The 19,375-nt window shown below is 43.6% G+C and overlaps 1 protein-coding gene across 1 annotated transcript in view; it reads left to right on the forward strand.

Annotated features, from left to right (window-relative positions):
• Positions 1-19,375, forward strand: part of LOC139373798 (alpha-catulin-like) — a 99,194-nt gene that overhangs the window by 49,399 nt on the left and 30,420 nt on the right. The window contains exons 3-4 of the mRNA XM_071114801.1: positions 11,284-11,471; positions 18,528-18,647. Of these exons, the coding sequence (XP_070970902.1) occupies positions 11,284-11,471; positions 18,528-18,647 (308 nt within the window). The remainder of the gene's footprint in view (positions 1-11,283; positions 11,472-18,527; positions 18,648-19,375) is intronic.

Below are 19,375 nucleotides of genomic sequence, written 5' to 3' on the forward strand. Positions count from 1 at the left end.
GCACGGGGGTGGCAGCATCATGTTGTGGGGGGTGCTTTGTTGCAGGAGGGGCTGGTGCGCTTCACAAAATAGATTGCATCATGAGGCAGGAAAAAATATATATAGATGTATTGAAGCAACATCTCAAGACATCAGTCAGGAAGTTAACGCTTGGTCGCAAATGGGTCTTCCAAATGGACAATGACCCCAAGCATACTTCCAAAGTTGTGGCAAAATGGCTTAAGGACAATAAAGTCAAGGTATTGGAGTGGCCATCACAAAGCCCTGACCTCAATCCTATACAAAATATGTGGGCAGAACTGAAAAAGTGTGTCCGAGCAAAGAGGCCTACAAACCTGACTCAGTTACACCAGCTCTGTCAGGAGGAATGGGCCAAAATTCACCCAACTTATTGTGGGAAGCTAGCCAAAACATCTGACCCAAGTTAACCTGTTGCGTCGAGAAATCCCGTATCCGGGAGCGTAATTATAGCCTCAAGCTCATTACCATAACGCAACGTTAACTATTCATGAAAATCGCAAATGAAATAAATATATTGGCTCACAAGCTTAGCCTTTTGTTATCAACACTGTCATCTCAGATTTTCAAAATATGCTTTTCAACCATAGCTGCACAAGCACTTGTGTAAGAGTATTGATAGCTAGAATAGCATTAAGCCTAGACATTCAGCAGGCAACATTTTCACAAAAACAAGAAAAGCATTCAAATAAAATAATTTACCTTTGAAGAACTTCGGATGTTTTCAATGAGGAGACTCTCAGTTAGATAGCAAATGTTCAGTTTTTCCAAAAATATTATTTGTGTAGGAGAAATCGCTCCGTTTTGTTCATCACGTTTGGCTAAGAAAAAACCCCGAAAATTCAGTCATTACAACGCCAAACTTTTTTCCAAATTAACTCCATAATATCGACAGAAACATGGCAAACGTTGTTTAGAATCAATCCTCAAGGTGTTTTTCACATATCTATTCGATGATAAGTCATTCGTGGCAGTTTGGTTTCTCCTCTGAACCAAATGGAAAAATGCACGCAGCTGGAGATTACGCAATAATTGCAACGGAGGACACCAGACAGAGCACCTGGTAAATGTAGTCTCTTATGGTCAATCTTCCAATGATATGCCTACAAATACGTCACAATGCTGCAGACACCTTGGGGAAACGACAGAAAGTGTAGGCTCATTCCTTGCGCATTCACAGCCATGTAAGGAGACATTGGAACAAAGCGCATTCAAAATCTGGGGCATTTCCTGTTTGAAATTTCATCTTGGTTTCGCCTGTAGCATCAGTTCTGTGGCACTCACAGATATCTTTGCAGATTTGGAAACGTCAGAGTGTTTTCTTTCCAAAGCTGTCAATTATATGCATAGTCGAGCATCTTTTCGTGACAAAATATCTTGTTTAAAACGGGAATGTTTTTTTATCCAAAAATTAAAAGAGCACCCCCTATATCGAAGAAGTTTAAATTGTTTAAGGCAATGCTACCAAATACTAATTGAGTGTATGTGAACTTCAGACCCACTGGGAATGTGATGAAAGAAATAATAACTTAAATAAATCATTCTCTCTACTATTATTCTGAGATTTCCAATCCTTAAAATAGTGGTAATCCTAACTGACCTACTTCAGGGAGTTTTTACTAGTATTAAATACAATTTTGAAAAACTGAGTTTAAATGTATTTGGCTAAGGTGTATGTACATTTCCGACTTCATTTGTATTCAACCTGCGAACCCTAATTAACAAACAAACAAACCAAAACAAAGTATTCTCATGCTTCATTGATTTCGAAAAAGCCTTTGACTCAATTTGGCATGACGGTCTGCTATACAAATTCATGGAAAGTGGTGTTGACGGAAAAACATACAACATTATAAAATCCATGTACACAAACAACAAGTGTGCAGTTAAAATTAGCAAAAGAAAACATTTATTTCCACAGGGCTGTGGGGTGAGACAGGGATGCAGCTTAAACCCAACCCTCTTCAACATACAGTGGGGAGAGCAATTATTTGATACACTGACAATTTTGCAGGTTTTCCTACTTTCAAAGCATGTAGAGGTCTGTAATTTTTATCATAGGTACACTTCAACTGTGAGAGACGGAATCTAAAACAAAAATCCAGAAAATCACATTGTATGATTTTTAAGTAATTAATTTGCATTTTATTGTATGACATAAGTATTTGATACATCAGAAAAGCAGAACTTAATATTTGGTACAGAAGCCTTTGTTTGCAATTACAGAGATCATATGTTTCCTGTAGTTCTTGACCAGGTTTGCACACACTGCAGCAGGGATTTTTTCCCCCTCCTCCATACAGACCTTCTCCAGATCATTTTGGTTTCGGGGCTGTCGCTGGTCAATATGGACTTTCAGCTCCCTCCAAAGATTTTCTATTGGGTTCAGGTCTGGAGACTGGCTAGGCCACTCCAGGACCTTGAGATGCTTCTTACGGAGCCACTCTTTAGTTGCCCTGGCTGTGTGTTTCGGGTCGTTGTCATGCTGGAAGACCCAGCCACGACCCATCTTCAATGCTGTTACTGAGGGAAGGAGGTTGTTGGCCAAGATCTCGCGATACATGGCCCCATCCATCCTCCCCTCAATACGGTGCAGTCGTCCTGTCCCCTTTGCAGAAAAGTATCCCCAAAGAATGATGTTTCCACCTCCATGCTTCACGGTTGGGATGGTGTTCTTGGGGTTGTACTCATCCTTCTTCTTCCTCCAAACACGGCGAGTGGAGTTTAGACCAAAAAGCTCTATTTTTGTCTCATCAGACCACATGACCTTCTCCCATTCCTCCTCTGGATCATCCAGATGGTCATTGGCAAACTTCAGACGGGCCTGGGCATGCGCTGGCTTGAGCAGGGGGATCTTGCGTGCGCTGCAGGATTTTAATCCATGACGGAGTAGTGTGTTACTAATGGTTTCTTTGAGACTGTGGTCCCAGCTCTCTTCAGGTCATTGACCAGGTCCTGGGCTGATCCCTCACCTTCCTCATGATCATTGAACTGTGAACGAGCTGAGAGACAAGGCAAGAAGGGCCTTTTATTCCATCAAAAGAACCATAAAATGTGACATAATTACCCACGAGGTGAGATCTTGCATGGAGCCCCAGACCGAGGGTGATTGACCGTCATCTTGAACTTCTTCCATTTTCTAATAATTGCGCCAACAGTTGTTGCCTTCTAACCAAGCTACTTGCCTATTGTCCTGTAGCCCATCCCAGCCTTGTGCAGGTCTACAATTTTTTCCCTGATGTCCTTACACAGCTCTCTGGTCTTGGCCATTGTGGAGAGGTTGGAGTCTATTTGATTGAGTGTGTGGACAGGTGTCTTTTGTACAGGTAACGAGTTCAAACAGGTGCAGTTAATACAGGTAATGAGTGGAGAACAGGAGGGATTCTTAAAGAAAAATTAACAGGTCTGTGAGAGCCGGAATTCTTTCTGGTTGGTAGGTGATCAAATACTTATGTCATGCAATAAAATGCAGATTAATTACTTAAAAATCATACAATGTGATTTTCTGGACTTCAACCGTCTCTCATGGTTGAAGTGTACCTATGATAACAATTACAGACCTCTACATGCTTTGTAAGTAGAAAAACCTGCAAAATCGGCATTGTATCAAATACTTGTTCTCCCTACTGTATATATCAATGAATTGGCGAGGGCACTAGACCAGTCTGCAGCACCCGGCCTCACCTTACTAGAATCTGAAGTCAAATGTCTACGGTTTGCTGATGATCTGGTGCTTCTGTCCCCAACCAAGGAGAGCCTACAGGAGCACCTAGATCTTCTGCACCGATTCGGCCAGACCTGGGCCCTGACAGTAAATCTCAGTAAGACAAAAATAATGGTGTTCCAAAAAACGTCCAGTCGCCAGGACAACAAATACAAATTCCATCTAGACACCGTTACCCTAGAGCAAACACAAAACTATACATACCGAGACCGAAATTCAGCACCACAGGTAACTTCCATGAAACTGTGAACGAGCTGAGAGACAAGGCAAGAAGGGCCTTTTATTCCATCAAAAGAACCATAAAATGTGACATAACAATTAGGATCCGGCAAAAAATACTTGAATCAGTTATAGAACCCATTGCCCTTTATGGTTGTGAGGTCTGGGGTCTGCTCACCAGCCAAGAATTCACAAAATGGGACAAACACCAAAATCTGCATGCAGAGCAGAATAAGGCCGATACCCGCAAATTATCTAAATCCTGAAAAGAGCCTTTCAATTCTTACAACCACCTAAAATGAAGCGATTCCCAAATCTTCCATAACAAAGCCATTACCTACAGAGAGTTTAATCTAGAGACGAGTCCACTAAGCAAGATGGTTCTGAGGCTCTGTTCACAAACAGAGGCTCAGGACAGCAACACAATTAGACCCAACCAAATCATGAGGAAACAAAAGGATCATTCTTTCCAATGTGTCAAGTAATTAACAAAAAAAACAGAGCAAACTAGAATGTTATTTGGTCCTAAACAGAGAGTACACAGTGACAGAATACCTGACCACTGTGACTGACCCCAAATTATGGAAATCTTTGACTATGTACAGACTCGGTGAGCATGGCCTTCCTATTGAGAAAGGTGACCGTAGGCAGACCTGGCTCTCAAGAGAAGACCAGCTATGTGCACACTGCCCAAAAAATGAGGTGGAAACTGAGCTACACTTTCTAACCTCCTGACAAATGTATGACCATATTAGAGATGCATATTTCCCTCAGATTACATGGACCCACAATGAATTTGAAAATAAATCAAATTTTGATAAACTCTCATATCAATTGGGTGAAATACCTCAATGTGCCATCACAGCAGCAAGATTTGTGACCTGTTGCCACAAGAAAAGGGCAACCAGCGAAGAACAAACACCATTGTAAATACAACTTATATTAGTTTATTTATTTTAGTTTTTGTACTTTAACTATTTGCACATCGTTACAAATCATATTTTGTCACATTTGCCTAATACAAACGGTGCAGACCTTATTGAAATGCTTACTTACAAGACCTTAACCAACTATGTATGCAGTTAAGAAAATACCTTTAAAAAAGTAAGAGATAAAAGTGACAAATAATTAAATGAGCAGCAGTAAAATAACAATAGCGAGGCTATATACAGGGGGTACCGGTACAGAGTCAATCTGCAGGGCACCGGTGTCGAGGTAGTTGAAGTAATATGTACCTGTAGGTAGAGTTATTATAGTGAATATGCATAGATGATAGCAGAGAGTAGCAGCAGCATAGAAGGGGGGTAAATGCAAATAGTCTGGGTAGCCATTTTGATTAGATGTTCAGGAGTCTTATGGCTTGGGGGTAGAAGCTGTTTAAAAGCTTCTTGGACCTAGGTTCCGGTACCTCTTGCCATGCGGTAGCACAGAGAACAGTCTATGACTAGTGTGGCTGGAGTCTTGGACATTTTTTTAGGGCCTTCCTCTGACATCTCCGTGTATAGAGGTCCTGGATGGCAGGAAGCTTGACCCCGGTGATGTACTGGGCCGTACGCACTACCCTCTATAATGCCTTGCGGTCCGAGACCGAGCAGTTGCCATACCAGGCAGTGATGCAAACCATCAGGATGCTCTCGATGGTGCAGCTGTAAAACCTTTTGAGGATCCGAGTACCCGTGCAAAATCTTTTCAGTCTCTAGAGGGGGAATAGGTTTTTTGTGCCCTTTTCATGACTTTGTGAGCTTGGACCATGTTAATTTGTTGGTGATATGTTGGTATTACAGACTCACAGGGAGTGGTTGAAAATATCAGTGAAGACACTTGCCAGTTGGTCAGCGCATGCTCGTAGTACACGTTGTGGTAATTCGTCTGGCCCTGCGGCCTTGTGATTGTTGGCCTGTTTAAAGGTCTTATTCACATTGGCTGCGGAGAGCGTGATCACAGTCATCCGGAACAGTTGATGCTCTCATGCATGTTTCAGTGTTACTTGCCTCGAAGCGAGCATAGACGTTATTTAGGGCATAGCGGGATTTCTTATGGGTTAGAGTCCCGCTCATTGAAAGCTGCAGCTCTTCCCTTTAGCTCAGCGTGAATGTTGCCTGTAATCTATGGCTTATGGTTGGGGTATGTACCTACAGTCACTATGGGGATGACGTCATCGATGCATTTATTGATGAAGCCAGTGACTGATGTGGTGTAATCCTCAATGTCATCGGAAGAATCCTGGAACATATTCCAGTCTGTGCTAGAAAAACAGTCCTGTAGTCTAGCATCTGCTTCATCTGACCTAGTCAGATGATCTAGACCTAGTCACTGATGCTTCCTGCTTTAATTTTTGCTTAGAAGCATGTAAGGATAGAATTATGGTCAGATTTGCCAAATGGAGGGCGAGGGAGAGCTTTGTATGCGTCTCTGTCTGTGAAGTAAAGGTGGTCGAGTTTTTGGTTACATATTTAACATGCTGATAGAAATGAGGTAAAACTGATTTAAGTTTCCCTACATTAGAGTCCCTGGCCACTAGGAGCTCCCCCTCTGGATTAGCCTTTTCCAGTTTGCTTATGGCGGTATACAGCTCCATGAGTGGGGTTTTAGTGCCAGCATCGGTCTGTGGTGGTATGTAGACAGCTACGAAAAATACAGATGAAAACTCTCTAGGTAGATAGTGTGGTCTACAGCTTATCATGAGATACTCTACCTCAGGCGGGCAAAACCTTGAGACTTCCTTAGCTATCGTGCACTAGTTGTTGTTTACAAATATACATAGGATGCAGCCCCATGTCCTGCCGATGAAGTGTATAACCCACCACCTGTATGTTATTAATGTCGTTGTTCAGCCACGACTCAGTGAAACATATTATATTACAGTTTTCAAGGTCCCATTGGTAGGATATACGTACTCTTAGTTCGTCCCATTTATTTTCCATCGATTGAATGTTGGCTAGCACTACAGATGGCAAAGGCGGATTAGCCACTCGTTGTCTGATCCTCACTAGGCTCCCCGATCTCCTTCCGTGAAATCTTTGTTTCTTCCTCCTGTGAATGACGTGGATGAGGACCTTTTCAGGTGGTAGCGGTTTGAAATTAAATGTAAAGACAATTTGAAATGTCTTTATTCTTTTGGAACTTTTGTGAGTGTAATGTTTACTGTTCATTTTTATTGTTTATTTCACTTTTGTTTATTATCTACTTCACTTGCTTTGGCAATGTTAACAAATGTTTCCCATGCCAATAAAGCCCTTGGAGAGGGAGGGAGAGAGAGCCGTTTCCCCCTCTTTTAACACTTTTCGTGGAAGGAGGATATCTACACCACGGCTATCAACACCCTTTCAACCGAACAGTGTAATGTATTTTTGAGCCGGCTTTGCAACTCTTATCCAGCTAAAAATAGCAAGATAAATATGGGGACGAAGCCTAAGGCCTGAAGCCCAATCACATTCTTATCATGTTGATAAGTCCAAAACAAAATTTTGCAGGATAAGTATTTAGACCCCCAACACAGGGGATAATAGGTTTGTTTGGGAGAAGTGGCATGTGTAACAAGGTCTTTAATCCCCCAGTGTGCTGATTTGAAAAGGGCTAAACCCAGACAAAAGAAAGCTGGTGGGAATCGTCAGCCCGAGTGGTCCACTGGCCAATTGATTCCTTCTACTCCTATCTGCCATTTTCTTACCTTCTATACTCTATTGAGAATCTGAAAAAGAGTGTACTTTTCCCTCTGTCGTTTTGGAACGGAATGAAGTTGTCTTCTCTGTGATGAAAAGAGAAAGGGAAGGGAGGTAAAGCTTTAAATCTGCAGGAAAGGATTGATGGATTGATGGCCTCTTAACGTGTAGCAAGAGAGACTAAGCGGGCCTCCTCCAGCGCAGGCAGGCAATGGGGGCAAGCAGGGAGGCAGACTTGCAGGCAGCATAATTAAATAAATAAGGTGATTACATTACTTTAATTTGGTGATCTCCATCATGGTACGACATTGTAGATAGAGGCGGAGTTGTTGGTTTCAGTCTGTTCTGCTGGACCAGCCCAAACAAATTAATGTCGCTAGCTGAGGTTTTAGTAGGCAACTACTGTATTAAGAGTTTTGGATAGTCAGTGTTTAAAGGGGCCCTGGCCCTGTATCTCTAACTGTCCAAGTCAGTGCAACCTGCAGGCTGTAGACTACATAGCATCACAATCACCCTGTTATAAGACTATCCTTATGGTAAGGACTTGTTACAGGACTCCACAGGTTTTAATGAAGTCAAGTGTTCACCCCTTTCAAATGCCAAGCAGCAGAAAATAATTCCCAATGAAAGAGAGCTTAGTGATAAAGAGACATGGTGAATAAATGGGGAAACTAACACACCGTCAGCAGTCAGGCCTAGAACAAGAATACAACACTGTTGTGAAGCAACACTGTAGGGGAACACTTATGCATACAAAGCCCTCCCTTTTGCAAATCCGACCACGATGCCATCTTGCTCCTACCGTCTTAAAGGCAGAAACTCAAACAGGATGTACCAGTGACTAGAACCATTCAACACTGGTCTGACCAAGCGGAATCCACGCTTCAAGACTGTTATTATCACACGGACTGGGATATGTTCCGGTCAGCCTCAGAGAACAACATTGATCTATACGCTGACTCGGTGAGTGAGTTTATTAGGAGGTGCATTGGAGATGTTGTACCCACTGTGACTATTAAAACCTGCCCTAACCAGAAACCGTGGATGGCTGGTGGCATTCGCACAAAACTGAAAGCGTGAACCACCGCATTTAGCCATGGAAAGAGGTCTGGGAGTATGGCTAAGCGTAAATAGTGTAGTTATTTCCTCCGCAAGGCCATCAAAGAAGCGAAATGCCGGTACAGCAACAAAGTGGAGTCATAATTCAACGGCTCAGATACAAGGCGTATGTGGCAGGGTCTATAGGAAATCAAGGACTATAAAAACAAAACCAGCCATGTCACATACACCTTCAGGCTTCCAGACAAACTAAACACCTTCTTTGTCCGCTTTGAGGATAATACAGTGCCACCATCGCGGCCCGCTAACAAGGACTGCGTCCACAGACGATGCAATCGCCATCACACTGCATACTGCCCTGTCCCATCTGGACAAGAGGAATACCTATGTAAGAATGCTGTTCATTGACTACAGCTCAGCATTCAACAGCATAGGACCCTCCAAGCTCATCATCAAGCTGGAGGCACTGGATCTCAACCCTGCCCTGTGCAATTGGGTCATGGACTTTGACGGACCGCCCCAGGTGGTGAAGGTAGGAAACAATATCTCCACTTCACTAACGCTCAACACTGGGGCACCACAAGGGTGCATTCTCAGCCCCCTCCTGTACTCCCTATTAACCTATGACTGTGTGGCCATGCACGCCTCCAACTCAATCATCAAGTTTGCAGACAACACAACAGTAGTGGGCTTGATTACCAACAACGACGAGACAGCCTACAGGGAGGAGGTGAGGGCACTCGGAGTGTGGTGTCAGGAAAACAACCTCTCACGTCAACAAAACAAAGGAGGAGATTGTGGATTTCAGGAAACATCAAAGGGACAGTAGTGGAGAAGTTGGAAAGTTCCTCGGCGTACACATCACAGACAAATTGAAATAGTCCACCCACACACAGTGTGGTGAAGAAGGTACAACAGCGCCTCTTCAAGCTCAGGACGCTGAAGAAATTTGGCTTGTCACCTAAAACACACAGACTTTTACAGATGCACTATCGAGAGCATCCTGTCGGGCTGTATCACAGCTTGGTATGCAACTGCACCGCCCACAACCGCAAGGCTCTCCAGAGGGTGGTGCGGTCTGCACAACCCATCACTAGGGGCAAACTATCTGCCCTCCATGACACCTACAGCACCCGATGTCACAGGAAGGCCAAAAAGATCATCAAGGACAACAACCACCCGAGCCACTGCCTGTTCACACCGCTACTATCCAGAAGGCGAGGTCAGCACAGGTGCATCAACGCTGGGACCGAGAGACTGAAAAACACCTATCTCAAGGCCATCAGACTGCTAAACAGCCATCACTAACTCAGAGGCTGATGCCTACACTGAGACCCAATCACTGGCCACTTTAATAAATGGATCACTAGTCACTTTAAACAATGCCACTTTAAACAATGTCACTTTAATAATGTTTACGTATCTTGCATTACTCATATGTATATACTGTATTTTATACCATCTATTGCACCTTGCCTATTCCTGCTCGGCCATCGCTCATCCATATATTTATGCGTACATATTCTCATTCATCATTTAGATTTGTGTGTATTAAATAGTTGTTGGGAATTGTTAGATTACTTGTTAGATATTACTGCACTGTAGGAACTAGAAGGACAAGCATTTTGCTACACTCACATTAATATCTGCTAACCATGTGTATGTGACCAATAAAAAAAAAAAAAAATTGGTGGTGGGGGATTCTGGCATAGCATCACCATGCTCCATGCTTATTCCAGAGCCTATTCTGGGGTTCAGCAGCATTCTTTGTGAGCCAGGCTGAATGTTTCAGCTGGTTTGGGGCATTCTGGCATCGACAAAGGGCTGTCGGATGCAATCAGTACACTTCCTTTTGGAATGCAAGCCAACCCAAATAAGGAGGCCAACCATGTATCCAACATAATTCACATCTCTCTCTCTTCGCCCTCCTCCCTCTCTCTCTCTACTGCCTGAGACTGTTATGGTGTTTAAATATTTGTGTGTTCATTTTCCTTTTATAGCCTTTTTCCTTCGCCCACCTAGGGTTGTTTTGGAGTTTCATGAACAAACTACGACCCTCCAGTGTACCAGCGACTTAGATTGAAATGGCCTGGTCATGCATCTCAGAGGGCCTGTAAATTGGGCCCTGGCATTGGCTGGCATCACATTGCTGCAGTGCAACGGGGCTGAATATAATCCCTGTGTGCCAGCCTCCCTGTCCAGGATGAGATGTTCCTACTGGGATTCATGGTGCTGTTGACTGACAGGAGAGGGGGCACCAACCATGGGAAGGGAACCAAAGGGGCTTTAGCTAGCTAAACATCTCAAAGAAACCAAAGCTGAATTCTGGATGTCAGTTTTTTGAACACAATTTTTCATAATGCATGAAACACTAAATGAAGAGCTCTCCAGCAGGGTTGTTTGAAAGCACAATTACCATTGTGAAGCAGTTTGACCAAGTATTAGAAAATGGAGATACAGTGATAATTTACATGGTACATCTGAAAATGTTGTATGGTGTTTGTATGCTGAAAATTCCAATAGATTTGATCCTCCTCATCATCATCACCCCCACCATCATCACCATCATTCTCTACCTCCTTTTTGTCCTTTTTGTCCTAGGGGATGCCATAGCCAAGCTGACAGATGTTGGGATGCCGGTGGCCACCCTTGTGGACGGACCCAAGACGGTGTTCAGTAACAGGACAGGCATGGTGAAGGCTGCCCGCATGCTCCTCTCCTCCGTCACCAAAGTCCTGGTCCTCGCAGACCGCATCGTCATCAAACAGATCATCACCTCACGCAACAAAGTAGGTACCGATTCCGACCACACAGTGGGATGCATGCACACCATAAACACAATATACATTTCGATATAGGGCCATAGATGCACACAGACACACAGAACAAAGTAGAGACACACATGCAAGCAGCTGTGCACACACACACACACACACCAGTGGCAGTCTGCCATTTTAAGACGAGGCAGGACAATTATTATGATTTTGTTTATGAGCATGGCTCATAATTTCCATTACAGCCTATTGGATGACTTTCATTCATATTCCATTCACCCAGCTTAATGTAAGATCAATAGGTTTAGGCTACTACATGAGTCACGTGCTCCCTATATCCATCACGAGGTTGCTACAATCTAGCCTATGAATGAAAGTTTACAACGTAGGTGCACAGGTCGAGAGAAATTTGAGTAATCAAGGTGACAGACATTGACACATTCAATACCTCCATGCACAATCTTGCCTGCATCTAGCTCATCGACGGTGTAATCATTAGTCGACAGTTGCAAACAAACTTTCTATTGGACAACTTCAGGTATGTTTACCCCCGTTCCGTTTGCTTCCGTTAAAGAAAAGTGTTTCAACAGAATCGGTAGAATAAATACATCCCTGATCACGCGCAAACACTGTTCACTTTCATACCAGCCACATGCAAACAGCATGATCTCTTTGATCGTTGGATAATTCCTTCTCGCATCTACGCGCTCTCACCTTTTCCATTCACTTGTGGACTTAAATGCACAACACATCAGCTGTCTGTGACCAGGCAAAAAAAACTTTCCAAGCCAAACCATCATATCATAACCACAACACACAGCTTACATCATTGTCACCATATTAGCTAACATCAAGTCAACATAGCTACTAGAACTAAAACATTAGTAACCCTGCTACAATCATGCAGTAAAGTGTACACTTAGCAACCAGTTTAGCAGTTACACCCATGGGCCCCGGGGGCAAAAAATGTATAAAACTAAAAGCTTACCCGAGATCCAGTATTGGATAGCCATAGCCAGCTAGGTAACATAGCATCCATCCCTGTTTGAGCCAGGTAAACAGGCTAAACGATAGCTGCATTTGCTAGCCAAGTGAAAAAAATATGAAATATATAGCTTTCTCCTTGTTTCTTTCGCTCTCTTTGAGTCAACTACTCACCACATGTTATGTACTGTAGTGCTAGCTAACTGTAGCTTGTGCTTTGATTGGGTGGACAGCATGTCAGTCCACGCTGCAAGATCTCTGATAGGTTGGAGGACGTCCTCCAGAAGTTGTCATAATTACTGTGTAAGTCTATGGAAAGGGGTGAGAACCACGTTTTAGGTTTTATATTGAAATCAATGTACCCAGTGGAGGGCGGAAACTAGCTGTCCTCCGGATACGCCATGGTGCCACCCTACAGAGTGCTGTTGAGGCTACTGTAGACCTTCATTGCAGAACGGTGTGTTTTAATCAAGTATTTGTTGACGTGAATATATTTAGTATAGTGTCTATAAATATACTCTTTTTTTGTTTCACTATTTTTATGAAATTCACTGAGGAGGATTGTCCTTCCCTTCCTCCTCTAAGGAGCCTTCACTGACATAATACACACACAAACACACAAATGCCCAGCACTGGCGACTCCATCTAGTCTTTCAGATCTTATCAGAGCTCCATGATATAGTACAGGATAACTCCATCCTCTGCTGCTCTGGGGATAATGGAAGATGCACATTTACCGTTTCTCTACCTGGTGCTTTCAGGAAGAGGATGTACTCACACACAGGGTCCTGGGGGGGTAAGGGCCTAATCCCGTCTAGTCTAGTAAGGCCTGTTTGGACAGACGGGCGACGGGGCTGCTCCCATTACTGGCAAACACAATTTCATTTTGAACCCTGTCTCTGTCTGATAACAGCATAGCTCTTCTGCCTGGCCGGCAGGATGTCACTACTGTTTACCCTTCGAGAGACAGACCAAGCCTCTGACGCACACATGCACACATGTGCACGCGCACACTCACACACACCATCACACTCACAACATCTCTCTCTCTCTCTCACACACACACACACATACTCACACATACACACTGCTCCAGATGGATGGATCACAGCGTTATATAATGGATTATGTTTTTGGGGGGTCTGAGGTGTGACAGGTTTGATGCATTATGCATCAGCTGACTTTGTTGGGTGATGCATGTCAGGTCAAACCATGTATCTTTGTTGGGTGATGCATGTCAGGTCAAACCATGTATCTTTGTTGGATTATGCATGTCAGGTCAAACCATGTATATTTGTTGGGTGACATCTATCCTACCCTGCCTGTCTAAGGTTTTCGAAAGCCAAGTTAACAAACAGATCACCGACCATTTCGAATCCCACCGTACCTTCTCCGCTATGCAATCTGGTTTCCAAGCTGGTCATGGGTACACCTCAGCCACGCTCAAGGTCCTAAACGATATCATAACCACCATCGATAAGAGACAATACTGTGCAGCTGTATTCATCGACCTGGCCAAGGCTTTTGACTCTGTCCATCACCACATTCTTATTGGCAGACTCAACAGCCTTTGTTTCTCAAATGACTGCCTCACCTGGTTCACCAACTACTTCTCAGATAGAGTTCAGTGTGTCAAATCGGAGGGCCTGTTGTCCAGACCTCTGGCAGTCTCTATGGGGGTGCCACAGGGTTCAATTCTCGGGCCGACTCTCTTCTCTGTATACATCAATGATGTCGCTCTTGCTGCTGGTGATTCACTGTTCCACCTCTATGCAGATGACACCATTCTGTATACTTCTGGCCCTTCTTTGGACACTGTCCTAACCTCCAGACGAGCTTCAATGCCATACAACTCTCCTTCCGTGGCCTCCAATTGCTTTTAAATGCAAGTAAAACTAAATGCATGCTCTTCAACCGATCGCCGCCCACACCTGCCCGCCCGTCCAGCATCGCTACCCTGGACGGTTCTGACTTAGAATATGTGGACAACTACAAATACCTAGATGTCTGGTTAGACTGTAAACTCTCCTTCCAGACTCACATTAAGCATCTCCAATCCAAAATTAAATCTAGAATCGGCTTCCTATTTCTCAACAAAGCATCCTTCACTCATGCTGCCAAACATCCCCACGTAAAACTGCTCCAGCTCATGCAATAAAATGCAAATGAATTACTTAAAAATCATACAATATGATTTTCTGGATTTTTGTTTTAGATTCCGTCTCTCAGTTGAAGTGTACCTATGATAAAAATGACAGACCTCTACATGCTTTGTAAGTAAGAAAACCTGCAAAAAAGTGTATAAAATACTTGTTCTCCCCACTTTATAAACGCAACGTAACGTATTGGTCCCATGTTTCATGACCTGAAATAAAAGATGCCAGAAATGTTCTGTACGCACAAGAAGCTTTATTTCTCTCAAATTCTGGGCACACATTTTTTTTCTATCCTGTTAGTGAGCATTTCTGCTTTGCCAAGATAATCCATCCACCTGACAGGTATGGCATATCAAGAAGCTGATTAAACACCACGATAATTCACAGGTGCACCCTGTCCTGAGGACAATAAAAGGCCACTCTAAAATGTGCAGTTTTATCACCCAACACAATGCCACAGAACTCTCAAGTTTTGAGGTAGTGTGCAATTGGCATGCTGACTGCAGTAATGTCCACCAGAGCTATTGCCATAGAATGTAATGTTCATTTCTCTAGCCGCCTCCAACATCATTTTAGAGAATTTGGCAGTATGTGCAACCGGCCTCACAACCGCAGACCACATGTAACCACGCCAGCCCAGGAACTTCACATCCAGCTTCTTCACCTGTGGGAACGTCTGAGACCAGCTACCCGAACAGCTGATGAAACTGAGATGTATTTCTATCTGTAATAATGCACTTTGTGGGGAAAAACCCATTCTGATTGGCTGGGGCTGGCTCCCTAGCAGGTGGGCCTGGCTGCAGCCCGCCCAGTCGTAAAATCCATAGATTATGGGCTAATGAATTTATTTAATATGAACTGTAACTCAGTCAAATCGTTGACATTTTCGCTTTTATATTTTTTTACCTATAGTTCCCCATAACAGTTTATCCAGTCACGTGTTTGTTAGTAAGTAGCACAACGTGAGAAAGCGGGAGCAGGTGAGTCCGGCTGTGTATTGACAGGGGTCGTCTTTTATATTGAAAGTGTTTTTTATTCTTCAACAGATTGTAGCGGGCCACCGAAAACATCTCTTGGGAAATTCCCCTCCTTATCCTGATGTGGCCCAGCCTGCACTAACTTATCTTGTAAAGATCCATTCATATATTTTGGCCACTCTCTGTGATCTTTCTATGTTTTTTGTCTGGGCATCGGATTTAGCAACAGCACCACTACTGTCATCAGGGAGGGGGAGCGACAAGTCTGGGTCCAAGATAGTAGGGTCTTCGCTGGCATTGTTTGGAGGTGTGGCTAGGCCTGGTGCGACCCACCTGTTCTTGTCCAGCCAGAGAGCTGTCCTCATCAGTGGAAGTGCATGGCCGGACTCCTCCGGTTTGCCCTCTTCGCTGCTAGAATCAGCGAACGGGGGCTCGTTGTATGAATGGCCTGTCCTCGTAGGCTTGTCATTCTCCACACCGGCTGATGGACATTGCTGCACACTGATACATTTCACCAGCGAATTTCTTTGGTTTATAGATTGTGCCTCATTTCTCATTGTTTAAAAAAAAATCACTTCCTGATAGTTTGTCTCTTAGATATGGTAGCAAATTGTTTCAAATATCTAGATTTCTTTCAGCTAAAATGATATCCACAAGTAGTAGCTAGCTAACGTTAACATGCTAGGTTAGGCTATTGCCTTAAATCACTAATCGTCTTCGTCACACACAATTATTCATTTTTATTCATATTTCTCAATTGGATAAACCAGTAAAAACACACACATCACCATAGCTACCAAAAATAGTGGGAGTGAACTTCAAGAGAAGCAGGAATGGGGTGGGGGCGGGAACTGCAGCAACGCTATGATCTGGTGGCTTGGGTCCCGCGGGCGGTGTAGTAACCGATCACGGCCACCGGAGTGCGGCAGCCAATTGTCAAAATGCCGCCTCATTCAAGTGCTGCCATAGGCGAAGGCCTAATCTTGCCTATTGGGAGGGCCGGAAAACTATAGTTTTCCTTCACAGAAAATACATTTGTGCAATACCCAAATAGCTTAATTTTCATGAACAGAAGTGGAACTATATTAGTTTTTTTGTTGTTGCAAAAACAGTGCATAGCCATCATATTTCTATTTATCATGGAAATAATGTAGCTAGCCACATTTCCTAATGTTTTGCTTAAAGTTAATCTGGAATTTTACTGGAGAAAAGTCGGCTGGCTAGTGGCTACACATTGAGAAAAACCTACACATCAGCCAGAGCGCTGTCTGCTGATAGAATGCCTGTTCGTGAATTGTGCAACTGAAGCACAAAGTTAGTATGATGCCAAGCAGAAATTACAATAAGCATTTTAGATATGCGTTTACAAAACGCAGCATGAGCTTTATTACGTGTATTATGTTTTTCCTGCATTAAATGAATTCTGCTTTAACGCGACCCCTAAGTAAGTTACTGAACTATTAAGGTGACGGGGCATAATATTATGTAAGCTTTGTACCGTGTTTAAGAACTCAACGCCTTTTGGATGAGTTATCTGTACAGCTGCCACTGCTATATTTTGATTTCCTTGCATTTTTCTCCTCTCGGTTCTCTGTCTGCTCCTCCCCTATCTTCCCCGAGCAGAGCAGGCAGGCCTGTTGCCCTAGTGACTCCAGACCCACAGCGCGTGCACATGCCGCTTCAGAGCAGACAAGCATGCGTCAAAACTTTGTTAATTTGCACAATGTCTGTCGTTCACACTCGATTGTAAATGTTCAGACTCACCAAAAATGACACAGTAGCTCCTACGTGTTATTTAAAAAAATGTTTAAAAAAAAACATGTTCTCAGATGAAGCTGACGTTTGTCATCGAGTAGGATCTCAAAATTACAACGGAAATAGAACCACTAAATCACCTAGTAATTTCCGATAAAAAATATATCAACAAAATAGACTGGCCAATCGATGACACGAATCATGGCTGCTATACTGGGCAATCAGTTTGCTTTGTTTGCATATTTAGCTAGCAGCCTCCATAGAAATTCGCTATTACTTGTGCTAATTTTGTTATCATTCTTGTAACAGATGCCCAATGTGTTTTTTGTTGTTGTTTTTTGGCGTCCCCGTGTGTACTAAGCCGGTAATACCGCAAATCCCGGAATGAGAGGCCGATATGACAATATAAAAATTATATGTCATTAAGTAACACACACAACATTTACTCCGTCCCTTTTGCAGAGAAATCACAGGTCACCCCTTACCCCACATTGTGTGTTCCAGTGTGAACAGTAAAGGGGATTGGGGTAAATCACTGTGATTTGATTGGTATCTCAAGTGCCATCCAGCCTCTGGCCCATAGTGATAACTCCTGAGACATGGAGGCATGACCATCCATCCTCCTTCCCTTCCCTCGCTCCCCTTCCCTCGCTCCATCTCTCACCAGACGAATGGGACACAATTCCACTTGCTGTCACAATGACCTTTTCCTGTTTCTACAGACAGGTCCTCTATGTTGTTGAAGTCAGTCAGTCATGACAAGCTGGTCTACTGAACACTTTGGCTTGAAAGTGAATGTGATGGCCATCACTTGTATGACGAGGCCCACATTGAGTCTGGGTAATAATTTGCTTTGCTGCCTCATTCAGTATCTAGAACCCCATTGACACACACATCAATGTAGTATCTCTCACAGCACCTTTAGTCCATCTCTCAAGACCTGGTTCGGACAAAAAGCTGTTGCCATTTTTGAATTCTGTGTATAATATTTGATGTTTAAGTGAGAGTGGTGTAATGTGTGGTAGTTACTGTAATAGTGTTCCTGATCTTCCCAGCTGTAGTTACTGTAATAGTGTTCCTGAGCTTCCCAGCTGTAGTTACTGTAATAGTGTTCCTGAGCTTCCCAGCTGTAGTTACTGTAATAGTGTTCCTGATTTTCCCAGCTGTAGTTACTGTAATAGTGTTCCTGATTTTCCCAGGTGCTAGTAACCCTGGAGCAGCTGGAGAGAGTGAGCACCTTCCAGGAGTTTGTCCAGATCTTCAGCCAGTTTGGGAACCAGATGGTGGAGTTCGCCCACCTGACCGGGGACAGACAGAATGTGAGTACCGTCCCTCTCTGAAAGGGTATTGGTCAAGCCACTCTTCTTTCCCCTCCAGCTCTCACATTGTTAGAGAGAGCACTAGAACACTCTGCTGCACCCGGCCTCACCCTACTAGAATCTGAAGACAAATTGTTTGCTGATGATCTGGTGCTTCTGTCCACAACCATGGAGTGTCTACAGCAGCACCTAGATCTTCTGCACAGATTCTGTCAGACCTAGGCCCTGACAGTAAATTTCAGTAAGACAAAAATAATTGTGTTCCAAAAAAAGGTCCAGTTGCCAGAACCACAAATACAAATTCCAGGGGCCTTCTATGCCATCAAAAGGAACATAACATTTGACATACCAATTAGGATCTGGCTAAAAATACTTGAATCAGTTATAGAACACATTGCCCTTTTATGGTTGTGAGGTCTGGTGTCCGCTCACCAACCAAGAATTCACAAAATGGGACAAACACCAAATTGAGACTCTGCATGCAGAATTCTGCGAAATATCCTTTGTGTACAACGTAAAACACCAAATAATGCATGCAGAGCAGAATTATACCCGATACCCGCTAATGACCACTTAAAAGGAAGCAATTCTCAAACCTTCCATAAAAAAGCCATCGCCTACAGAGAGATGAACCTGGAGAAGAGTCCCCTAAGCAAGCTGGTCCTGCGGCTCTGTTCACAAACACAAACAGACCCCACAGAGCCCCAGGACAGCAACACAATTAGACC

This window comes from Oncorhynchus clarkii, chromosome 18 (genome assembly GCF_045791955.1).
Source record: "Oncorhynchus clarkii lewisi isolate Uvic-CL-2024 chromosome 18, UVic_Ocla_1.0, whole genome shotgun sequence".
Taxonomy (NCBI): Eukaryota; Metazoa; Chordata; class Actinopteri; order Salmoniformes; family Salmonidae; genus Oncorhynchus; species Oncorhynchus clarkii.